The 26981-nt window shown below is 38.3% G+C and overlaps 1 protein-coding gene across 7 annotated transcripts in view; it reads left to right on the top strand.

The window, feature by feature from the left end:
• Nucleotides 1–26981, top strand: part of DGKB (diacylglycerol kinase beta) — an 869212-nt gene that overhangs the window by 68806 nt on the left and 773425 nt on the right. For all 7 annotated transcript variants that reach the window (XM_061413599.1, XM_061413603.1, XM_061413600.1 and 4 more), the window contains exon 2: nt 8072–8330. In XM_061413599.1, coding sequence (XP_061269583.1) covers nt 8261–8330 — 70 coding nt within the window. In that variant the 5' untranslated portion in view covers nt 8072–8260. The remainder of the gene's footprint in view (nt 1–8071; nt 8331–26981) is intronic.

Genomic DNA, 26981 nt, shown 5'->3' with positions numbered 1-26981 from the left:
TAGAGGAGGAAATGGCAATCCACTCCAGTATTCTTGCCTGGGAAATCCCATGGACAGAGGAGCCTGGCAGACCACAGTCAATGGGTTGGTGAAGAGTCAGACATACTCAGTGGCTGAGCATACACACTGCAGCTTATAATTATTTATTTGAGTAGTTGGTTTTGTTGAATGTGGATCTTTCAACCAAACAAAATCAAAGGAACTGTCTTATAACTGCATCACCAGCATTTGGCTCAGTGTCTATCATGTTACTGGGTCTCAATTTACACTTCTTTTCATAGAAAAATGAACAAGTAATTATAAACCAAGTGATAACTTTAGTGTTCCATTTAATTTCATCCTATTTTTATTTCAGAAATTCTGTGATTGATATTTTGGCTCTCCTTTTTCACTCCTATGATTTTTCCATTGGTTACCTTATTTCTGGGGATTTATGACCCTTGAATCCCAGTAAATATTTTCAGTCATCAGAATTCATGTACATGGAGTCTTCAGTGTGCTTTAGCATGTATTAACATTATTCAGTGATTGGACTCATTACACACTGACTTTGAATAATTATTTAGAAATGTACATTTAATGTGAGTAACATACATCCAGCCAATCAGATCCATTTATCTAGACGTTGTTATTGTTGTTTAGTCACTAAGTTGTGTCTGATTCTTTTTGTGATTCCATGGACTGTAGCCAGCTATGTTCCTCTGTCCATAGGATTTTCCAGGCAAGAATACTGGGGTGGGTTGCCATTTCCTTCTCCAGGAGATCTTCCTGACACAGGAATTGAATCTTCATGGCTCAGTGGATTCTTTACCCCTGAGCCACCAGGGAAGCCCCTTATCTAGACATTTTCTTGAAGAGATTGATTTCTTTTCCTAGTTCTGGAGAAATGTTTTAATTCAGGTACAACAGGCCAAAGAGCCTTCTCCAGCTCCTCCACTGTAAGCATTTCCTGCCACCAACTAAGCAAAGTGGCCTGTCCATTGACTAGTTGAGAATGCACTCCAACAGCCAGCAGAGTGGATTCTTCCTGACTTTCATTTTATGTGCCCAGAGAAAACCCCATGCAGGAAAACAGGAAGTCTGTTGAAAGCATCATAAGAAATCTCAGCTGAATACTGTTATTTTCTTTGTATACATTTATAAAGAGGCAGAGACTATAAGGAGATGTTGCCATCATCCCCATCTCCTTCTGAGGCATAGCTATGCCTCTTGATTTAATATTACACATGCAACATTTTTCTTTACAGACTTAGGATACATTATTCCAGCTAGTTTAAAATATTTGCTTAGGAAATATGATATGTTAGTTCATCTAGTTTAAAACATTTGATTAGGAAAACCATCTTCATTTTTACCCCACCCTTACTTTTTTTCTTATTTGGCTGCATGTCATATGGTGAGAGTTGGAAATAACCATAATTGTGAAAATCAAAAGGCTTCCTTTACGAGAAGAGTCAGAAGGAGAAATTCTATTCAGAGCATACTGGTGTTGGAATTAACCAGATCAAAGAACCAGAGAACTTACTTTGAGTCCTTCAGGGATGTCATAACCCTCTAAATACCTCTTGCTGATATCCAAATGGATTAGATCAATTTAGAAATCCTGTCCTTGATATAAAAAGTACAGACCTAAAGTGACAAGATAATGCTAAAGAAAAGCTATGTAGTATTTTTGTTAAATATGTAGATGTAATTTATATATTGTCCTGGTGTTCATGTGTAAGTGTTTTTATTATATATTGCTTAACTGACAGCTCGATTATGGCATCCCTTGGAAATGCTGATTTATACAAAGTCAGTTATATTTAAAAACCAAACATAGAAGCTATGTGAAGTAAAGCTTTTTTTTTTTTTTTTTTTTTAATTGTAAAAGCTTTGTATCTCTAAGCACAACTTATTTTGTTTACATCCAGTCAGTTGAAGGGAGGGGAAGTGGCTTTAGGGAAAGTGAAACCTTTGGTGACTTCTGTTCCTGACTCCTTCTTTATGAGCCATTTTGTCTTTATCAACTTCAGGGTCTCCTTTTAACTGCCCTATCCTTGTTTTTCATTATGGAAAAAGCATTTAAGTGAGTTCATTCTATAAATATTTACATATCCCAAGCACCCTTCTAAGCCCTGTGAACCAGCAGTGAACAGATAAAAATCCATGTCTTCATGGAACTTCTATCTTAGAGCACAGGAGAAGATGGTGACTCAAAATCGAATAAATATGGTTCAGATGAAAGGCTAGTTGAATAAGTATTTTTAGTTATTTAATTCGTAGCTTAGCTGGTAAAGAATCCACCTGATATACAGGAGACCCTGGTTTGATTTCTGGGTTGGGAAGATCCCCTGGAGAATACGCTACTCACTCCACTATTCTTCGGCTTCCCTGGTGGCTAAGCTGGTAAAGAATCGCCTGCAATGTGGGAGACCTGGGTTTGATCTCTGTGTAGGGAAGATCCCCCTAGAGAAGGGAACAGCTATCCACTCCAGTATTCTGGCCTGGAGAATTCCATGGACTGTGCAGTCCATGGGTTTGCAAAGAGTCGGACGTGTCTCTTTTTGATAATAAATTTGATATGAACATTTGATAATAAGATATTATATTCCTAACAAAAGTGTAGTGGAGGGATGGTGTGTATGAATGTTCAAGTGTAAATTGAATGACCAGGTAAGACTTTATTGAAAAAACATAATTTGTGTAAAGATTTGAAGAATGTTCGTTAATCAGTCTTTTTTAAAAATAAATATTTATTGGAGTATAGTTGCTCTACAGTTTGTGTTAGTACTTTCTGCTGTTATAGCAAAGTGAATCAGCTATGTGTATACATATGTTCCCCATTTTTGGAGTCCCTTCCTATTTAGGTCACCACATGCATTAAACAGAGTTCCCTGATCTGTACAGTAGGTTCTCATTAGTGATCTATTTTATATGTAGGTGATTTATTTTATGCATAGTATCAATAATGTGTATATATATGTCAATCCCAATCTCCCAATTCATCCCACGACCCCACTTCCCCCCTTGGTGTCCATACATTTATCTTCTACACCTGTGTATCTATTTCTGCTTTGCACATAGATCATCTGTAGCATTTTTCTAGATTCCACATATATGTGTTAATATACGATATTTGTATTTCTCTTTCTGACTTATTTCATTCTGTATGACAGTCTTAATGCATCATTTTATTTTATTTTTTTTTCAAGTCCAATCCACAGACTTTATTTATTTTTAAATTTAATTTAATTTTATTTTTTAACTTTACAATATTGTATTGGTTTGGCCATATATCAAAATGAATCCGCCACAGGTATACATGTGTTCCCCATCCTGAACCCTCCTCCCTCCTCCCTCCCCATACCATCCCTCTGGGTTGTCCCAGTGCACCAGCCCCAAGCATCCAGTATCGTGCATCGAACCTGGACTGGCGACTAGTTTCATACATGATATTATACATGTTTCAATGCCATTCTCCAAATCATCCCACCCTCTCCCTCTCCCACAGAGTCCAAAAGACTGTTCTATACATCAGTGTCTCTTTTTCTGTCTTGTATACAGGGTTATTGTTACCATCTTTCTAAATTCCATATATATGTTAATGCATCATTTTAAATTTGAGTTTCTTATACCAAATTAACTGAGGGATTTTAGTAAATTTCAGAGCAGGTATCCAGGTGGAAACCTGTATTTAATAAATTACTATTGTAATTTTAATTAGCTTGTTGGTAATTTATCAGACAGACCTCTGGAATCATGTCAGCTCATGAATACCCATGGACAGGCCATGTTAAGGAAAGGAGAGAGACCCGGGGAGCAGGTTAAGAAGCTATCACAATCCAAGTGAATGAGAAACTAAATGAAGACATCGACATTTTTCCAAAATGACATTTTCCCAATGTGATCAGGATTCTCACCTTTCCTGTATTTCTTTTTGTTCCTTGTTTCCTTCCGAATAGTGCCCCAACCTCTTTATTTAGCATTGAAATTCTGTAAAAAATTGGCCTCTTACTGGTTTCTCTAATAGGCTTGTCTGCATTCCAGTGAAACTTTATTTACATAAGTAGCTGGTGAGCCAATATTTTCTGTAATCAGTGGTTTGGCAAGCTTGGTCTACTTTATGAGACTTCCATTCTTAGTTTATGGCTTCCATTCTAGAAGTTATCTCACTAGTATGAGAAACTGCTGAATTTATAGCCAATGTGTCAACATTACAGGTAGGAAGTTTGGAGGCAGAGAGAAGAGATTAAAAGAGCACGTTCCAGCTCTTCCCTCAAATAGAACCTTCCTGTATATCTCGCCCAACATCTGCCACATCTCACTGACCACTTCTTCATGCAAAGAACCCAAGGAATCTGTTTAGGTGGATATATTTTCATTTAATAAAATTAGGTTTCTTGTTATGAAGAAAATAAGAAAGAATGGGTATTGTGTGGGTTACTAGCAGATTTCCTGTCAGATTGATAACAGGCGGGTCAGTTTCTTCATTTGTCAAAATGGGAGACTTAGTGCCTCACAGAGTTGTTTGGTAAAGATTGAATAATCCAACTTTCTGCCATAAGGGTGGTGTCATCTTCATATCTGAGGTTATTGATATTTCCCCTGGCAATCTTGATTCCAGCTTGTGCTTCTTCCAGCCCAGCGTTTCTCATGATGTACTCTGCATAGAAGTTAAAATATACAGCCTTGACACACTCCTTTTCCTTTTTGGAACCAGTCTGTTGTTCCATGTCCAGTTCTAACTGTTGCTTCCTGACCTGCATACAGGTTTCTCAAGAGGCAGGTCAGGTGGTCGGGTATTCCCATCTCTTTCAGAATTTTCCATAGTTTATTGTGATCCACACAGGCAAAGGCTTTGGCATAGTCAATAAAACAAAAATAGATGTTTTTCTGGAACTCTCTTGCTTTTTCCATGATCCAGCAGATGTTGGCAATTTGATCTCTGGTTCCTCTGCCTTTTCTAAGGCAGGAAGTTCACGGTTCACGTATTGCTGAAGCCTTGCTTGAAGAATTTTGAGCATTACTTTACTAGCGTGTGAGATGAGTGCAGTTGTGGAGTAGTTTGAGCATGAAAGTGAAAGAGGAGAGTGAAAAAGTTGGCTTAAAGCTCAACATTCAGAAAACTAATATCATGGCATCTGGTCCCATCACTTCATGGCAAATAGATGGGCAAACAGTGGAAACAGTGGCTGAGTTTATTTTTCTGAGCTCTAAAATCACTGCAGATGGTGATTGCAGCCATGAAATTAAAAGACACTTGCTCCTTGGAAGAAAAGTTATAACCAACCTAGACAGTATATTAAAAAGCAGAGTCATTACTTTGTCAACAAAGGTCTGTCTAGTCAAGGCTATGGTTTTTCCAGTGGTCACGTATGGATGTGAGAGTTAGAATATAAGGAAAGCTGAGTGCTGAAGAATTGATGCTTTTGAACTGTGGTGTTGGAGAAGACTCTTGAGAGTCCCTTGGACTGCAAGGAGATCCAACCAGTCCATCCTAAAGGAGATCAGTCCTGGGTGTTCAGCGGAAGGACTGATGTTGAAGCTGAAACTCCAATACTATGGCCACCTGATGAGAAGAGCTGAGTCATTTGAAAAGACCCTGATGCTGGGAAAGATTGAGGGCAGGAGGAAAAGGGGACGACAGAGGATGAGATGGTTGGATGGCATCACCGACTCAATGGACATGGGTTTGGGTGGACTCCGGGAGTTGGTGATGGACAGGGAGACCTGGCGTGCTGCTGTTCATGGGGTCGCAAAGAGTTGGACACGACTGAGTCACTGAACTGAATGAATAATCCAACACATAAATGCTATCAGGGGAACGTCCTGCATACTGTAAGCTCTTAGTAAAACTAACACATTGCTGAAATTGCTGTATTTTCATCTTTTATGTGTTTCTCTGTTACATTTCTGGTGTCTGGAATGCTTTCAAGCACACAAGAGATTGGTAAACATCTTTTGGAATAAATTAATGAACTGCCATTGTCATCAGTTTAGGTTTTTAAGTTGTAGGTAACAGAAACTGATTCTGGCCTGCTTATTTGTTATTAAAGTAATGATACCTTTAGAAGTGACAGGATACCTAGAACATCAGGGTCAAACAGGGACAGGTATCCTCATTATTGCTATAAGCATTAAGACCAGAGCTATTTTCATGCTGTTCTTGCACAACTCTGTTCAACAGTTAAAGCCCCATGAGATGGAGTCTGATCATCAAAATGTTACTGAATCATCTGTCTCCCTCTGGATACGACAGGGCACCTTGTTTTACAGTCCCACCAAAATGGCATTTAACTGGAGAGAAGCAAAGGGTCAGGATGAAATCAATGTGAAGGATGAAATCAGCAGAAAGAAACTGGGTGGAAAGTGCAAAATTATCTATCACATAGTCTCATTCCTTTTAGTTTGTGTTGCTTCCACAATGTTATGGTTGTGATATAAGAGCGTACCCTGGGAGGAAAAAAAAAAAAATCTAGCGATTTGTTCTCTGTTAATGCATCGGTATCTTCATTTTTTTTTTTCCATTTAAAAGCAAACTATCACCTTGTAAAACGAATTGCTGGAACCGTAAACATATGAGACCAACACAAAGAGATTTGCTGTTGTTTTTTTCAGGGTAAGATGACAGAATATGATAGTAAGGTGGTAGGGTTGATAGTGGAGAAGAGTAAAGAGATACTGAAAACAGATTAGGCACTAATGCCAAATACAGGTTCCGTGCCTTTAGGTAATGACATCTATGTACTTAAGCCTTCCATTGATTTAATTGCATAAATATCTAAGTGATTGTTTCTAAATATTTTAGTTTCGATGATTAGAGTGCCAGTCCGGTGGGTCACTGAGCGATTGATTACTGTCTCTGATAAAAAGTTAAAGCCAGATGGTTTTTCATTTTGTTTGCTTTTATAGATGTTGCAGTGAATGCAGGGCCATGACAACCTAGGGGTTTATTTTTAAGCATGATTCATAGTAGTTCTATCTACTATCATTATGAAAGTCTGTCAGACATTTGAAATTGCTTTAGTTTGGTAAATTTTATTGGGAGTTTTACACATGGTAAAATTAAATTTTTCTTTTACTGCTAGGAAAACATTCAGTTTATGCGCCTCCCATACTGATATGCATAATTGTAAATATATATGCTGGGGGCTTCCTCAGTGGCTCAGTGGTAAAGAATCTGCTTGTTGGGCAGGAGATGTAGGTTCTGTCCCTGAGTTGGGACGATCCCCTGGAAGAGGAAATGACAACCCACCCTGGTACTCTTGCCAGGAAAATCCCATGGACAGAGGAGCCTGGCAGGGTACAGTCTATGGGGTCACAAAGGATCAGACATAGCAGAGTGACTGAACACACACACACACACAGAGACACACACACACATACACACAAGCACAGACATCTGTGCTACCACTGATGACCATTCCAAACCATTGTTAGAAATTTGACAGACCAGCAGTTTGTTTGTTTAGGTAACTTAGATCTTACTTAGCTTCTTTTAAAAATGTTGTTTTATGGGACTCTCCTGTTGGTCCAGTGGCTAAAATGCTGTGTTCCCAATGCAGGGGGCCTGCATTCGGGGGCCTGGGTTCGATTCCTGGTTGGGGAAGTAAGATCCCACGTGCTGCAACTAAAACAAACAAAAAAAAGATCCTGCATGCTGCAACTACAACCCGATGCAGCTAGATAAATAAATAAAGTATTTTAAAAAATTGTTTTAAACATAACATTCATTTAGATATTTAAGAAACTGATAAGTTCAGATTGGTAAAAGTGGTACCTTTCTTTGCTCTTGGTATATGGAGTTTATAAAGCTGAACAACATAAAAAAACTACTTGTATGAAACTAGACCTTATAAAATTGTCTTCACACTTTGTATTTTTAATCATATTTCTTCTATGATTTGGCATTAGAAAATGTATATAAAATGCCATTAAAGAGTGAGCAATGAAATATTATCATGCAAAATAGAATACCTTTGAAATATATTATTTAGGAATTAAAAATCTTTAGCATTCTAAGACTTGTCAGTTTTTTTCTTCATTCAATAATGCTAATCTTTCAATCTTTATGTTTTTCTTTCTACAGTGATTTAATATCTTATTGAAACTACAAACTCATACCCACAGTGGTCTCATGTTGACAGATTGCGTAGTTTGAAAGCATGACATATTTTATAATGAAACATGCCATGTGGAAACTTTGAAGCCTACATTCTGCCAAAATCTGAATAAAGAATTCCTCACCTGGTATGTAAGAGATCTCCTGACCACCACCATGACAAACCAGGAAAAGTGGGCCCACCTCAGCCCTTCAGAATTTTCCCAGCTTCAGAAATATGCTGAGTGTAAGTATTCAAATTGATATGATTTTACTTGGTATTTATTTTAAGTGACATATTATATACCTACAAAAACAGATTATGGGTCCTGTTCAGCATCAGGATAAAGGTCTTTTGTGTTTGCAAGTAAGCGGACTTGAAACTACTTGTTTGGCATGAGGAAAAGGAAAATCACTAAATCTAGAAGAAAAAGAACTGGATGTTAGATGCAGAACTGAACTGGGAAACCCTCCAGCTGTAATAGGTGTGATGCAAAGGATAAAGCAGTTTGGGAGAATAGAGATTGGTGAGTCTGTAACCAAGAAGAAGGATTAGCAGAAGGAAGAGCAAAAGTGAATTATTTTTTTTTTTACCTTGTTTGTTAGCATAACATTTCTATAAGACTGGGAATAAGGAGTCTTAGGTACATTGTGGCCAATCCCACATGTATAATAAGAGGTTGTAAAATAAAAATAAAGAATAAAATAAGAGATTGTAAAAGAAAGAGAAGGTATTTGGGTGTGTGTATTAATACAAAGATAAGCCATGGTGATTTGCTTTATAGTGTGCAATTTTTAAATATGGTTATCTTTACACATGAACAGCAGGATCGTATTTATGTTTCTACCATGGATTTTCAAAAATATATATATTTCACAAATTGAGTTTCACCTGTAAATATGGGGGGCAGCTGTGTCAACGTATTAGAGAAAATGAAGCAACTAAGAAATAGAAAGCAGCAAAAGGTTGCTGGGAGCATGATGAGTAGAGAAAAAATAAGCAGAGAATGCCATAAGAATGTGATTATGAGTGACGAAAATGCAAGAAATGGACAGTGAGAAAGAACCAATAGCACACAGTAGTGAAGGAGGCAGAAGGTGGAGCAGCTGGCTGGAGATGCTTATGCCAAGAGTTGGGGTGTGTAGGAGAGAAGTGACAAGAATGGATTGAATGATGTTTTGAAGGAGAGGTGGAAAAAATGATTAAACTCAAATGAGGGATCTTGAATAATAATAAGTAGACAGGTGAGTGATAATAAGACTCACATTTATGGGGTACATATTATAAGACAGGAACTGTCTTAGAATGTCTGTTTATATGAAAAGGCCAATAAATAGGTATTCCAGCCTTTCTAACTGGAGGGCTGAAGTGTTCTGGGTAAGGTTTTGAGAGTGCTGGTGGGTATTTGCAAGGAAGATGCAAATTCCTATAAGAACCTGTGAGTTTTCTCCATCAATAATGATTAAAAATAAACAAAACCAAACCAACAGCAACTACCAAATCAGGGGGAGGAGGGCAAATAATTGATACCAAAATGTGGTCCCAGCTTCAAAAACTGTTTGGAGCCCCTGAAAGCATGGTTCATCTATTTATCTCATGAGGACAGTTTAGTCCAGAACGGCTGAATTCTTGTCAGCGTGTTTATACTCAGTAGTTCTGAAGTTGACTGGATGGCATCACCGACTCGATGGACGTGAGTCTGAGTGAACTCCGGGAGCTGGTGATGGACAGGGAGGCCTGGCGTGCTGCGATTCATGGGGTCGCAAAGAGTCGGACACGACTGAGCGACTGAACTGAAACTGAAAAATTGGTTTACCTATGTTTTCTGATTTTTATATGCTCTTTGCTGTAAATATTTCTGAACATCTTTATGGAGAGTATTCTGCTTGGCATGGTGGGAAATGCAGATGTGCATTTTTGGAATTTACAGTTTAATGAAGGCTAGGAACTGATGGATAAATGACTCTAGATGTAGATAAAATATAATCTAAGGGCTACAAGCAAAGTTTAAGTATCTGTAGGGTTACAGTGTGCCACTTGAGATAGGGAGAAAGTGAAATCTTCATGAAAGAGGAATTTGAAATGAATTAAAAAAAAGACAAGGTACATGCAGAAAAATGATATATTTTAAAAGAAAAATTTAGCATATATTTGAGAAAGTGAGATGAGCCACATTTAGCTACACCACAAATTAAAGAAGTGAGTGAATTAAGGCTGTAAAACTGAGATGGAATTAAAATACACAATACCCAACTTGAGTTAGACAGTGAAAAGTATTTGTAGAATGCTAAGGGTTGGTTGTTACGAACAGCACTATAGCCCAAGAATCTGAATTTGCAAACATGAGAATAGTATTTGAAACAGACTGAAATCATGGCAGTGAGCTACTGCAATAAACTAAAAATTTGAATGGAGAAAGATGATAATAAAAACATAGATTTAGTATTATATCATTAAAACTAATGGAAGAGAATTTAGGCAATAATAAAATATGAGAATTGAGAGAGAGAGAAGCAGATTTCAGCTCTAAAAATTTGATTGGAAAGACAGGGGAGTTTGGTGACATAATTCCCCAAGTAAAATAAACATAATGGTTTTGTTTAGGTTATATTGAACTTACCTGGACTTTTAAAATATATTTTCCAGTGCTCAGGTACCTATAGGAAACATACCTATGGAGGCACTAATATAAAATAGATAAATTATTGCCACAGCAGCTAAATTATTATTTAGATTAACATTTGCTCAAATATTAAAATTGCATTTGAACAGATAAATAGAATTTAATGCTAAAGTATTAAATATATTATTGACTACTACTTTTATTTTATTGGCTAAGGAATACGGGAGTACACTTAATTACATCATTAAAATGCTTCATTTTGTAATAAATTTACAGAAATACCTATGATAGGTATAATAAAAATTGTCAAATATAAAAGTTGTAACCTATTGAGACAAAGACTAATGGGCATTCAATAAAATAGTGAGCAATGACACAGTGAGTATAAGAACATTATTAAAACAGATTTTTTAAGAAGACAAGTTAACTGTAAAGGAAATAAATAGTGCTGATTCCATGATCATTAAACTTCTCTTTTTTAAATAACCTCGACAGCAATAAAAAGTGCTAGATTTAATCCTTGAAGTTTCCTGTATAATTAAAATGCAAAGACCATTACAATTAGGATGTATCTTTGTGTAATAAATTGCCATTGTCAAAACATAACTGGAAACAAACTTATTAGCCTGAAGATTATAAAAGGGATATATTTTCCGTGCTATTCAGTACATGTCATCAGTTTATTTGCAGCCTTTAAGGATCAGATTTTTCATGTTGCAATGCAATGTTGCCAAGGTGACATTCTTCCATAGTCTATTAGAAAAATGCTATATTAGATTTTAATTACTTTCTTGATTGTAATTGTTTTGTGACTTTCAATAAGAAATTGTTTGTATATACTTAATGACTCAATTTTTAAAAGTTATTAACTTAAGTCTATATTTGTAGCATGCCAAGGTCATCACTTCATGGGAAATAGATGGGGAAACAGTGGAAACAGTGTCAGACTTTATTTTTTGGGGGCTCCAAAATCACTGCAGATGGTGACTGCAGCCATGAAATTAAAAGACACTTACTCCTTGGAAGGAAAGTTATGACCAACCTAGACAGCATATTGAAAAGCAAAGACATTACTTTGCCAACAAAGGTCCATCTAGTCAGGGTATTGGTTTTTCCAGTGGCCGTGTATGGATGTGAGAGTTGGACTGTGAAGAAAGCTGAGCACCGAAGAATTGATGCTTTTGAACTGTGGTGTTGGCAAAGACTCTTGAAAGTCCCTTGGACTGCAAGGAGATCCAACCAGTCCATTCTAAGAGAAATCAGTCCTGGGTGTTCACTGGAAGGACTGATGCTGAAGCTGAAATTCCAATACTTTGGCCACCTCATGTGAAGAGTTGACTCATTGGAAAAGACCCTGATGCTGGGAGGGATTGGGGGCAGGAGGAGAAGGGGACGACAGAGGATGAGATGGCTGGATGGCATCACTGACTCGATGGACGTGAGTCTGAGTGAACTTCAGGAGTTGGTGATGGACATGGAAGCCTGGTGAGCTGCGATTCATGGAGTCACAAAGAGTTGGACGCGACTGAGCGACTGAACTGATCTGAACTGAAGGTTATATGTGATATATTTCAAATAAGTGTTTTATATGCTTTTGGGGAATGAAGGTGTGGTTGTCAGTTTCTTGGCTGAGATGAATTGAATTCATGGAACTCTTACCCCCACAAAACTAAATCACTCAGTGTTAGTCCTATAATACCATATAGATCTTTTCCTCAAGTTATCTGATCTTGAGTTCTCTCCACAATTGCCATAATATATCGTGTCTTACTTTGTTTAGTCTGTTAAAATGAAATACAACAGACTGGGTAACTTATAAAGAGTAGAGAGTTATTTCTCATTGTTCTAGAGGTTGGAATTCTGAGATCAGGGTGCCTGCATGGATTCTGATAAAGGTCTTCTTTTGAGCTGCAAACTGTCAGCTTCTTGTATTCTCACATGGTTGAAAGAGCAAGAGGGGCAGAAAGTTCTCCTGGGATTCTTATAAAGGCTCTAATCAGAGTTCTAGCTTCAGGACCTCAGGAGAAATTGTCATTTCCTCCTCCAGGGGAACTTCCTGACTAAGGGATTGTACCAGGGTTTCCTTCGTCTCCGGCAGAGCAGGCAGATTCTTTATGGCTGAGCCATTAGGGAAGCCCATTTACCTCCTAATCACCCCCACCCCCCAACTCATATTGCAAAATAGGATTCCAACATATGTTATGCATTTGGGGAGACACAAATTTTAGTCCGTTATACCCTGCAACTATACATGTTTCAACTTCTAGGCTTTCCTCATAATTAATTGGGGAAAAATTAAATGATATTGGCATAGCATTCCTGGTTAGGCAGCTAGCACATCAAACAGTTTGTGTTCAAGTCCTGGTCCCATCATAGTATAGCAAAGTACATAGTACTTTGTCTGACTTTCAAAAGTTATATAACATCTCTGTGTCCCAATTTTCATACTTCTAAAATGGGAAAAATAATAAATATGTCAAATGTTGTGAGTATTCAATTGAATGAGTTAATATATGTCAAGGAATGAGAACAGTGCCTTGTGAGTTGCAAGTAATGTAACTGTTTACAATCATTATTTTATTAGAGAAGGAGGGACTGTTTTGTTGGCTGTTTGAACATATTGTTGATGATCGAGTCAAAAAGTGCCACATTTTGGAGCATGAAGAACCAATGTCTTTTTTCTGCTACAGGACCAAATTTTTCTCACAAGGTAGAAGCTTCTGGTGCTGTTGGCAGCCTCAGATGTGTGTTGTCCCCACAAATGCTCAAGGCAGCTAATGCGAAGCCCGCTGTGGCCGCCTACAGCATGCTGAGCGCATGCTCCTGTTTAGGTTTTCAGACTGAGTCACTCCATGGGAAGCATTTCCATTGATATGTGGGAGAGGAGTATAATTTTCTTCCCCACTCTTTATAAAAAGTCATCCAAACTGTTGTTGTAAGATGAAGAGCTCTCACTCCTGCCGTGTAGAGAATTGAGCTTATCAGATTATTAGTTTGTCAGTGCTTCCTGCTGTGGTTTCAAGACACAGCAAAGGGTTAAGAAATTCCAAATCTTTTCATGGACGAAAATATTTTCTATGTAAAATCTACACAGTATTTCCAAGTGATTCATTATCTGCCCACATATTGTCACTTAGGATTAGCTTTTTATTTGCTATTTATAAAGAGTGTTATAGAGCATGTAAATTATTTTTGAGAAATACTGTGTTATTACAGTGGGAACACTTCCGAACTTTCATAAATTTCATATTGTTTATAGCAGCTGGCATTGTAGAGAGTTGCAAAATTATATGATGAACTTGTTCTTTTCAGTAAGGACCAGTGTGCCTAATATTTGGACCTAGTGTACAATTTCTTCCATTGGAGAGAGGCGTGCAGTATGACTTTGTGGAAAGAACACAGGCTTTGCAGGCAAACTAATATTTGACACCGTTGAACCCCTGCTCTATCTTCAACTTATTAGCCCTAGGGCCTTAGGGAGGTTATATATACTATCTGGGGCTCAGCTTACTCACCTGGAAAAGTGGAATTCCACCTCACAGTGTTGTAGGTTTTAATGAGACAGTAGCCATCATCATCAATAATAGGTTTTTAGTACCCTGTTCTAAATACAAGTATTGATTCATTTAATACAGTAAGCCTTAAAGAAGGCAGATGATCTCTTAGGAAGATTACTTGGCCCATTGCTGTGGCACAATAAGTGATGGCAAAGATCAAAACAGTAATAATTCATTTAATATTTCTTACAAATATCACTTTGTTATTAAAAAGGCTGTTAATCATATTTCACAAATAGGAGAAGCTGGAATCCAGGATTCATCAGGTCCTCTTATCTCCAACAGCCACAACCATCTCTCAAAGGGCTTTTGTATACAGGACAGAGCTTCTAACTGTGCCTGTGGCTTTTGCCCCCAAATGTGCCTTTCTGCTCTCTTATTCTGCTTCATTGCACTGGATCCTGTGTGGACTTCCATGATGCCCTGTCTTAAGTGGAGTCATTTTTCTTCATCCCGCCCACACATCTTTCTCCTATTTCTGGAACCTCCCTTACTCTTCCTTATGAAAAACATGGGAGGGAAAAGAGAGGAGAATAAAATCAGCACACAACTGTAATAATAATAAAACAATTGTCAGAGTCCTTTTCCGTCTTAAGTAGCTTTCCTCTCCCAAGAAACCCCACCCTCAAGCATGATGATCTGTATCTTTGAGATATCTTTTGGGCTTGATCCCTACCTGAAGGTTTAAGGAGGTGGAGGGAGAGACTAGATCTCCCCTGTGCATATTCAGCTTATTGGTAAACAAATTTAGATCACATATTAGCCCTCTAATTCATCTCAGTGGGATTAGCTCTCTTACAGTTTGTCCTAGACTCTTTGTTACATTGGCTCTATTTTGGGAGGCCAAGCCACTTAATGTTAATTACTCTCTTTTCCCAAACAGAAGAACAAATGGCTCAGTGTCAATAAGCATAGTGGCTGAATGCACATAACTCCTTGTTAGGTTAAACTGGGTTTGAGTTCAAGTGCTGTGATGCGCACCTTGTTTTCCTCACCATGCCCTAGGATTGCAATAAGGATTCAGTGTGAAGAGGGCTGTGACGTGCTCAGTACTCAATAAATTACTCTTTTGTTGAGAATCCTAATGGTGGTGATGGAGGTGATTTCCTATGAAAATCACTTCTAGTACTCACGCAGACTGTCTTGACTTTGCCCTGACAGTTGTCTGAAGTTGGAATCTGTGACTCTATTTTAGATAATCCATGTCTTTCATTTCTGACCCTGTTTCTTCTTATTCACATTGATTAACTCAGCAGTTCCTGGCTCTGACCCAGATTTTATTTCTGGAATGTATGTTGGCTGCATAATCTCTTTTGCCTCATCTCTGGGTTTGGTTCCTATTTGTTGTACTGCTTCAGACCGAATTTCCTGTTGGTGGCTTCTCTGGGTCCATGTAGCTTAAGTTTTTCAATACCTGAATCTTGTAGTAGTAAAAGAAAGTAATAACTATGAATGTCTGAGTTTCCATTATTTCAGTATCCTGAAAAAACATCGTTTTCAATGACTTTTAACATCTATTTTTTTCAACTTTTCAAAATTGCCCCAAAGCCGTAAATTAAGATTTATGGTCAAACAAACTTTAATATTGAAGTTAGTATTTCTGAGAAGTATTTTGATCAGAGTGGACCGAATTGGGCTATGACTGGAAAAATTAACAAAATCTCAGTGGCTTAACAAAACAGAAGCTTATTTCTTGCTCCTATTTACATTTCCAAATCTGAATCAGCAAATGGTTTAATTTCACATTGTCCTTAATCAAGTCCCAGTCAGATGGAGTAGTCCTCAGCTTTAAAAATTGGCACATGCTGTGACAGAGAGAAATAGACTTTGGGGGCTGACTCTTAAGACTTCATCCTGATAACGTCATTGCTTACGTTTCTTTGGCCCAAGCAATCCACATGATCACATCTACCTTGAAGGGAGTACAGAAGTGCATTCCTTCTGTCTGTATAGCATCGGGAAAGATAGAAATATTTGGTGAAAACTACAAATGTGAACAGTAACTCACAAGTATTTCCTATGGAACATTAAGAAAGTCATTGCAATCTCTTTAAGGTTCTGTTTCTTCACCTTATAAAATGAGGCTAGTACTCCCCACTTATAAATAATTAGTCTTGTTGTTTTTACTAATATTAGTATGATGAATTGTAACAAACGTTATCACAAAAATTCATGCAGGTTAAATAATACACTTCATCCTTAACTGAGTTGTAAATTAAAGGCTGTTATTTTCTAGAAATTTCCATAGATGCTGCCATCTACATCTTAGCAGGAAGTGCCCCCCACACACATATGCATGCACGCACACACACACACACACACACACACACACACACACACTAATATGAGTATGTATAATTCAGTTCAGTCACTCAGTCTTGTCCAACTCTTAGTGACCCCGGGAACCGCAGCATGCCAGGCCTCCCTGTCCATCACCAACTCCTGGAGTCCCCCCAAACTCATGTCCGTCGAGTCATTGATACCATCCAGCCATCTCACCCTGTTGTCCCTTTCTCCTCCTGCCCCCAGTCTTTCCTAGCATCAGGGTCATTTCCAATGAGTCAACTCTTCGCATGAGGTGGCCAAAGTATTGGAGTTTCAGCTTCAACATCAGTCCTTCCAATGAACACCCAGGACTGATCTCCTTTAGGATGGACTGGTTGGATCTCCTTGCAGTCCAAGGGACTCTCAAGAGTCTTCCCCAACACCACAGTTCAAAAACATCAATTCTTCGGTGCTAAGCTTTCTTCACAGTCCAACTCTCACATCCATACATGACCACTGGAAAAACCATGGCCCTGACTAGATGGACCTTTGTTGGCAAAGTAATGTCTCTGCTTTTGAATATGCTATCTAGGTTGGTCATAACTTTCCTTCCAAGGAGTAAGTATCTTTTAATTTCATGGCTGCAGTCACCATCTGCAGTGATTTTGTAGCCCCCAAAATTAAAGTCTGACACTGTTTCCACTGTTTCCCCATCTATTTAGAGGAACTTAATTTTACTCATTGCTTGTCATTTAGTCAGAAGTATTTAGTACCTTTTACTCTTAGGCAGTATGCTTGGTTTCAGGTAATATAGAAATGAATATCATGGTTCTTTTAATCAAAGAGCTTAGTCTATTCAGAGAGACTAAATACCATGGCAAATGATGATAAAGCAATAAAATACTTAACTCCTGCTATTATATATGCAAGGTTCTTTTAAAATGAGATACAGTTGAGATATAACATTGTATTAGGTATACAACACAATGATTTGATATGTATTGCAAAATGATGACCACAATAAATTTCGTTAGCATCTATCACCACAATTACGATTTTTTCCTTATGATGAGAACTTTTAAGATGCACTCTCTTAGCAACTTACAAATATATAATACAGCATTGTTAACTGTTGTCACTATGCTGTTCTTAATAGGGGGAGTCTGTACCTTTTAAACACTCTTACCCATTACACTCACACCCTGCCCCTTGCCTTTGGAGAAGCACGATTTTGTTCCTGTAAGATTCTGAGTTCCACATGTAAGTGAGATTATACAGTATTTGTCTCTCTTCTGACTTACGTCACTTAGTATAATGTCCTTAACGACCGCACATGTTGTCACAAATGTCTTTCTTTCTAATGGATAGATAACATATGTATAGCTATATTATAAATTAGATATATATATATATATATATACATACACACATAATTTTATTTGCCATTTATTTGTCTCTGGACAGTTAGATTGTTTATATATCTTGGCTATTGCAAATAATGCTGCAATGAAAATGAAGGTACAGAGATCTCTTCAGGATATCGATTTTATTTCTTTCAGATAAATACTCAGATGTGGAATTGCTGGAAAATATGGTAGTTCTATTTTAAAATTTTTGAAGAATCTCCATACTGTTTTCCATAGTGGCTTCACCAATTTTTATTTCCATCAACAGTGTACAAGGTTCTCGTGCACATCCTTGCTGATACTTGTTACCTCTTTTTGATGATGGCCATTTTAAGAGGTGTGAAGTGTTATCTCATTGTGATTTCATTTGGCATTTTCTTAATGATAAGTGATGTAGAGCACCCCTGTTGGTATCTGAAATAAGCGTCTTTCTCTGAGCAAATGGGTGTTTCAGTCCATAGCTTCTGCACTGTGCCCTGTGGGTCAGACTGATATTCTGTTATAGATATCTGATATTCTGTTATAGACTTGTGAGACTTTGGAACATAAACCCTGCTAGCCAGGAGAGCCAGATAATTCGGGGGTATATCCCCTGGGCACAGCTGCAAAATCTGGGGTACCAGACCTGTGTGCAAAATCCTTTCTGGAATTTCAGGCCACCTGGAGCAAGGCAGGTAAAGAGAGAGAGAGCAAAGATGGTGCCTGCCAGCCTCCTGTCTCTGGAGAGTATTACAGTCAGCCCCTAGATGGGTATTAAATTAGATGCTTGCTCCTCAGGCCACAGCTTTTAAGCTAAGAAAATAGTCCTTTTTAATGAAAAGACTGGACATCTTTCCTACACAAAATGTTGCATATTTTCTCCTAGAAGAAATCATTTTACTCATTTAAAATTCTGCATCACTCCGTGATCTCTCAGTGGTATTGATTACATTAATATACCTATATCTACATCCCTCTATGTATGTACAGATGTCTGATAAACAGTACATAATATAGTTTCATTTTGAAATCTGAGCATTACATATTTAATTTGCTGCTTCTGCACTGGACCTGGGGGCTTAGCTACAGTAAGTCTGCTTGGGCTGTAATGAACATTTTCTCAGTTCCCAAAAGCCTTGTGGGCCTTCTGGACACAAGCCCCATTGGCTTTCACAGATATATGTTTTGGAGGCTCCTCTCTCAAGTGAAAGGATTCAAAGCTGGGGCACCATATGTGGTGTTCAGACCCCTGGCTCATCAGGCAAAAGCTGGTAGTTATGAGTTCCCTCCTGGTTGTGGATCACCACAGTGGGGCTGGGGCTCATGGCAGAATTGTACCTCAGCCTTTACTACCTATTTTGATGTGGATTTTTTCTTGTTTGCCCTATACGTAGGGGTTATTCACATCCTCCTCATTTACAGAGTTCTTACTTAGGGAATTATTCCATGTAGCTGTAGAGGAAGTGAGTTCAGGAGCTTCCTGTGTCACCATCTTGAACCAAAATCTAGCAAGACTCTGAGAGCTTTTAACTCTTCTTCACATGGATAGGTGTTGAAAAGGGAGAGGAATTTTAATTGAAAGTATTGAATAGAGTTTTTCAAAAAACAGAGAAACTCCAAATAGATATCAGAGCACGTGTTGAGGCATGAAAGAAAGTTGGGAAAGTAGGGAAGAGTTGGAAATGTGTGTTGGTGTATGTATATATTTGTGTCTCAGCAGGTATGTGTGTACACGGACATGTGTATGAAGACAATACTAAAGAATTCACCACCAGTCATATAATACAAATCTGTAAGTGGCATTAATAAAACATTGCCTATCAACATATAATCATTGGGAGAAATTAAAGATATTGAGTGGAAGAGAGGCAGAATATATACAAGCTCTTTATAGAATCTTAGCCAAGAGAAAAAAGAAAGACTCAAAGTTAATCAAATAAAAAGAGGGATTTTGTTCTTTCATGTAGGAAAGAAAGACATGTTTATAGGAAACAAGTTGGGAAGCATATAAAGAGAAACACTTGATGATGAAAGATTTTGAGCTTATGGCCAAATCTAGAATTATGTTTTGGTTTTACTCAGTTTTCTTAAGTCCTTCTCTACTGTTTATTTTCTTAATGTATTAGTTTTGGTCATTATCAAGTTACATAACCTTTCTAAAGTTTAATTTTCTCTACTGTGTAATTAAGAAAATAAAAAACCCACTCACAAGAATGTTGTAAGTCTCAAATAAAATAATACGTGTGGAAATGCTTTGTAAATGGCAAACTACCATATGTAAATTAATTATTGTTTTTATTGTTACTATCATTAGAATGTTCTGAGTTATCATTCTGCTATTTCTTTTCCTTTTTGTAGTTTAGTATCTCTGTTTCTCCCAAATACACATTTATAATTTTATTATTTATTGAATTGTACAGTTTGTTTCTGTGAGATTATGTGAGAAATACCATCCTGTTTCTTGTGGCCTAATTTTCCACAATTTATCTTCAAATCCTGTTGCCTCTTTCAAAGCCTTGCCTAGGCATCATCAGGTACAAGGATTATTTTTGCATACTCCCAAAATGTATTTTATAAGGAAGAACATTGGCAAGACTATAGTGGGTCTGAAATCTTATCCTACTTATAGTCTTAGAAGTTAGCTTGCTGTGGCTTCATGATGCTAGAAGATGCAAGACTCCTGGGTCAGAGAAAGAGGAGTTTATTAATCATGTCACAGAAAACATGATGTTTCTTGTGTTTTTATTGGCTCCCCTACTTTAGTTTCCACAGGGAAACAGGAAAAGGGCCAGGTGACCTTTTTACAAGCAGTGAGTTGAGTAAGGGGAACTCCCAAGTTTGGGGAACTTGAATATTTTATAACAGACAGTAAACAAATATGTCTTTTTGTCCAAAATGGGGTCACAATCTGTGTCTCTCATGGTTTTCCTCTCCAAAAGCATCCTTGAAATGATAGTTTTGGGAAAAAATTAGTCTGTGCCTATGCTTGCAAAACCGGCAGAAACATGAAAGAAACATTGAGAATTGTTTCCCGATGAATATAAACTTGTGATGGTCTTTACCACCATAATCAATTCAGCTCAGTTCAGTCGCTCAGTTGTGTCCGACTCTTTGTGACCCCATGAATCGCAGCACGCCGGGCCTCCCTGTCCATCACCAACTCCCGGAGTTCACTCAGACTCACGTCCATCGAGTCAGTGATGCCATCCAGCCATCTCATCCTCTGTCGTCCCCTTCTCCTCCTGCCCCCAATCCCTCCCCAGCATCAGAGTCTTTTCCAATGAGTCAACTCTTTGCATGAGGTGGCCAAAGTACTGGAGTTTCAGCTTTAGCATCATTCCTTCCAAAGAAATCCCAGGGCTGATCTCCTTCAGAATGGACTAGTTGTATCTCCTTGCAGTCCAAGGGACTCTCAAGAGTCTTCTCCAACACCACAGTTCAAAAGCATCAATTCTTCGGAGCTCAGCCTTCTTCACAGTCCAACTCTCACATCCATACATGACCACAGGAAAAACCATAGCCTTGATTAGACGAGCCTTTGTTGGCAAAGTAATGTCTCTGCTTTTGAATATGCTATCTAGGTTGGTCATAACTTTCCTTCCGAGGAGTAAGCTTCTTTCAATTTCATGGCTGCAGTTACCATCTGCAGTGATTTTGGAGCCCCCCAAAATAAAGTCTGACACTGTTTCCACTGTTTCCCCATCTATTTACCATGAAGTGATAGGACCGGATGCCATGATCTTCATTTTCTGAATGTTGAGCTTTAAGCCAACTTTTTCACTCTCCACTTTCACTTTCATCAAGAGGCTTTTTAGTTCCTCTTCACTTTCTGCCATAAGGGTGGTGTCATCTGCATTTCTGAGGTTATTGATATTTCTCCCAGCAATCTTGATTCCAGCTTGTGTTTCTTCCAGTCTAGCGTTTTTCATGATGTACTCTGCATACAAGTTAAATAATCAGGGTAACAATATACAGCCTTGACGTACTCCTTTTCCCACAAATTGTTGAAAACCTTCCCATCAGATTGCCTTTCAGTTCATTTAAAGACAACTTCAGATTTTTGCCCAGATGTCTCCTTGTCTTGGTCTCTGATTCCTCTTCTTTCACTGCACCCTAACACTAGATTTTCAGGTAAATCCATTTTACACCCTACTTTTCAAGATAGGAGAGTCACCTACTTTTCTATATTCATCCAGAGAGGATGAGGGAAATACAGTTAGTTAAAGCTATTTTAGAGCCTACTGTGAAAAATAGGCATAAATCTTACATTTTATTTTTTAAAAGTCAGTCTTTTAAAATACAGTTACACAGACACACACACCTTTTTCTGGAAAGTAGCAATCATTAATTTATTTTTCATTGCTTCTTTATAGAATGAACATAGAAAGGAAGGATCTGGGAGAGGGAGACCAAAAGCTCCACTCCAGGCAAATTCTCCCCTTTTGTTGAATATGTTGCCCCTTCCCTGGTGGCTCAGCTGGTAAAGAATCCACCTGCAATGGGAGAGACCTGGGTTTGATCCCTGGATTGGGAAGATCCCCTGGAAAAGGCAACAGCTACCCATTCCAGTATTCTGGCCCTGAGTATTCCATGGACTGAATGGTCCATGGGGTCTCAAAGAGTCGAACTGAGGGACTTTGACTTTCAGAAGCTCAATTAGTAACACGTTCTGCTCCAGAAGTACTGATGACATGAGGCAGGACCCTCAACATTCATGCAATTGTAAGGAGTTCTCAAAGTGAAAGTGAAAGTTGCTCAGTTATGTCCGATTCTTTGCAACTCCATGGACTATATAGTCCACGGAATTCTCCAGGCCAGAATACTGGAGTGGGTACCCGTTCCCTTCTCCAGGGGATCTTCCCAACCCAGGGATGGAACCCATGTCTCCCCCATTGCAGGTTCTTTACCAGCTGAGCCACCAGGGAAGCTCATTTGAGCTTCTACAGCTGCCAAATGATAAATGACTTCTAGATCTTTTTAAGACTTAGGATAAATTAGGATAATCCACTGTCCCTTGAAACATGCCCCCAAACTGAAGACAGTGGAAAAGCAGAACTCTCACATTAAAAAAAAAAAAATCAGGAAAAGAGTAAAATGCTGGTAGCCATAACTTCGACTTGGACATGAGCATCCCCCAGATGTTTACAAAATTCTGCCAAATCTTTCTCATTTACAGTTTCCCTATGGATATCAGAGGTTGGTAGTGGTAATTTTTTAATTCTTTCAAATGAGGATCTTTATCTAGAAATTTACTCATGAAAAATATGCTTTTGTTACATATTCAAGGAGGTAGCCTGTAATGAAAGGAATCTCAAGGAAAGCATGGAACAGAGGTTATATTCTGATTATTGGTGGGATGTAATTTGATATGATTACTGATATATCCTGTTACCAATATCAAATAAACTTTATGATAGGAAAATATTGTAAACATTTTTAAGCTTATGAACCAGAATTATTTAAAAATAATAAACCTTTCTGGGAGGGCATATTTTCCTTTCCACTCCCCTTATATATTCACTTCACGAATGGCAGAGTTTTAAAGAAAATTAGACATCTTAAACATTTTGGAGTCTTTGGGACCAGAAAACTTGCTCTGTCACGATATCCAGCCTCTTTTCTCTTCTTGGGTGTCAAATACATCAGGCGTTTCTCTCAGTGTCTCTGGGAAGTATTTCTGAAGCAGCAGTAACTACTTTCACGGGCCTTTCACGAGGCACTGTTATGTGGCACACGTCCATCTAATGATGATTTCTGCCATCTCCCAAGCTGCTTTCTGGCAAAAGAGCCTTGCAGAACTCTTCCTCCTTCTTCCACTATTGGCTGCCTTCAGCATTATATTGAATTCTCTGCTCATTTTCCTTATATTACATTATCTCCAAGTCTCATCTAAAAAACATAGAGTTGAAAAATGAAAAACAACACCGTTAACTTAAGAGTTACTTAATGTAATTCTTCAAAGGCTCCATCTTGTAGAAACAGACATTTGTAAATGGATCACGGGTAAAATTCCATGTGTCCTATAATTATACGTTGCTTCAGTATTCCTGAGTCCGTATTCCATATAAAATGAAAGCGCTCTTTCTCCTACTGTGTAGTTTCCCTTTCATCTACTTCTTGCAGGTCCTTTGGTATCTGAAAACTTTCGATATCAAAAAAGTTTCTACTTTGTGTTGGCTCCTTTCCACTGCAGTCTATAGGCTGAGACATGTGGATTTGTTCTGATGATATTTTGACCTCTAACCGACCATACAAGTTGGCACAAAGGCACGTAAGGAGAACATGTGAAGATTAGCACTCAGTCTTTCCTGTGAGAGGTAAAGAATAGGTCAGTACCTAAAAGAAGTTGAAATTGACCTTCGGTAGCAGCCTTAGTCTACTTACAGGTGCTGAGTCCACACGAACGATTTTTCTGAAGCCTTGTTCTCCTCTGGCCACTTCAGAGCCTTCTCAGTGTAGTCAACCCAGATGCACAGATTTTTTTACATTTAGACCGTAGAGATATGCCCATATTCTTTCTAGGGAAATGTGAACAGTAATGCCCAGAGGTGAACTAAATAATAATAGTCCCCTGAGATTCTGTCCAGAATTCTTCCTCTGTTAGTGCAGACACCTTGGAATCGTTACACTTTTCTCAGGGTCTTGCAAGTCAGGAGCTCCAGCAGGCACTATTACAGGAAGTGCAGTCAGATGCAATAGTATGGCATTTTTGTCCAGCTCTAGGGAAGAGTCCACTTGAAACATATTTACCAGCCTGTATACTATGCATTTCTCCAGAATGTCTTCCTCAGTAGTAGGTGGGATGATTTTTTTGAAGTGAATCCTGTAGCTTGCCCACTGTGTCACCTCACTTCATAAGGTGAAGATGGGAAGTTCTCATTTCAGCCACCTAAAGTGTCTACTAACATCTCAGCTTTCGATTGTCTGTATCTTATAAGTTGATATGGCCCTTGCTTTATCAACTACTTTTTTTTCTGATTCACCATAACCTCTGACTTTTCTTGATTCCTTTGAATTAATAACAACCACAGAGATACCCAGACATCTATGAGAGATGGATGGCTGGCAGAGCATGACACTGGGCCATATAGTTGCTCCTACCAGGTCTTGTTTGAATCGTAACTGGCTTTCTTTTTCTTAGCCCTCCTCTCCAGATTATTTTGTAAAAACTTTCTAGTGTATCACAGAATTGCATTTAGTTTATCTTCCATTGCCCAGGTGATCAAGAACTTAGCATAGGTATCTGGACATTTCCTTCTCTAATAAAAATTTGCTTTTGAAACCACTAATAGTACAGAACTCAGTATAGAGACACTGCCACTTTCTCTAGTTTTTCCTCCACACACACACGCACAAACACACAATACAGCTTTTTCGTAACTTTTGAGTGGAGACATTATTCTCAAAGCTTATATTTCTCCTTCAGGTTCACTTCAGAGTCCAAGATATCTCCATGTTGCCAGTGCCTTTTCTCTTAAAATGTTCTATGACCCTACTGTCAAGTAAAATACCACAATGGAAGTTTCTGAAACTGTCTATTGTATGCAGTAGCACCCCACTCCAGTACTCTTGCCTGGAAAATCCCATGGATGGAGGAGCCTGGTGGGCTGCAGTCCATGGGGTAGCAAAGAGTCAGACACGACTGAGTGACTTCACTTTCACTTTTCACTTTCGTGCATTGGAGAAGGAAATGGCAACCCACTCCAGTGTTCTTGCCTGGAGAATCCCAGGGGCGGTGGATCCTGGTGGGCCGCCGTCTGTGGGGTCGCAAAGAGTCGGACATGACTGAAGCGACTTAGCAGCAGCAGCAGCAGCATTGTATGCTTGGATGTAAGTGTAACCATTCCGAAGGTCAAAAATCCTGGGCAATGCCTTCTCCAACTAGTCCCATGCTATTACTCCATACGAAGTTCAAAGGGTGTTCAGGAACTGTCCATGTTTCACAAAGAATGTAACAGCATGAATATCTGATCAAAAACATAACCTAGAATACAAAAAATGAGACGAAACATTTGTTCATCTCTTCTGCCCTTTCTTCTCCTGTTTTCCTTCTGTCTCTCTCTCTCTCTCTCTTTTTTTTTTTTTTTTTCCATAGCTCTTTGCAATGTCTTGGATCCCTCCTGCCTGAGTCCCACTGGATCAAAGCTGACAAGACCACTATTTTGGTGTCCTGGGTAGTTATGATCAGCTATTATTCATAGCTTCATCCCATGAGGGCAAAAGATAGCTCATTGCAGACCTTGGGTCTATTTTAGAGTATTCTGAGTGGTGTGCTTTTAAAGAAAGCCAAATGTTTGCATGCTGATATTTATTATTACTCAGAACACATCTTGGATGAATAATATAATATACTGTCTAATACTTACAAACAGTTTACCATGAGTTCATTTTGGTCACATTCTCCTAAGTACCTGTGCTTTAACTATGCTGACATATTTAATCCCCTTAGCAACTCTATGAGGCCAGCAATTATTAGGATTATCTCCATTTTACAGATGAGGAAATTAAAGTCTGGAGAAATTAAATAATTTGCCTATGGTCATAGAGGTATTAAAGTATACAGAGACATGGTTCAAATCAGGTGGGCTGTGCCTTGGATCCATGCATTTAATCACCATGCTATACTGTTATCCTTTGTTTGATCATTAGTTTAAAACAAAGTATAAACAAACAAAATTGCTCTCCAGCAGAAATGAGAATAGGAAGGAGAAAAATGAATGAAGGTCCTAAGGAGTTCAAATTATTCATAAAGGACACACATATTTGCTATGACCAAGAAGACAAAATATAAAGTATGATATTTCTTGAAGGCTGCTGGGCTGTGAAATGAATCATTTTCCAAGTGTTGGAAAAGGTGTAAAAATACACCTTTTAAGGCAGCCTGAAGATAGTTCCAATGGGCAGGGAGTTGGAGTCACTTTGAAAACAGTAAGAGTTTCATGAAAAAAATGAGCGATTATGGACAGAAGTTTCGATGAAGAAGCTATATTTCCCCCAGGCAGAATCTATTTCTGGACTTTAGTAGGAAGAAGCATGATGGGGTCTGCCAAGTTATTTGAGGAAGCAT

This window comes from Bos javanicus, chromosome 4, assembly GCF_032452875.1.
Source record: "Bos javanicus breed banteng chromosome 4, ARS-OSU_banteng_1.0, whole genome shotgun sequence".
In the NCBI taxonomy this organism is placed as follows: Eukaryota; Metazoa; Chordata; class Mammalia; order Artiodactyla; family Bovidae; genus Bos; species Bos javanicus.
This window is presented reverse-complemented; position numbering and strand designations above follow the sequence as displayed.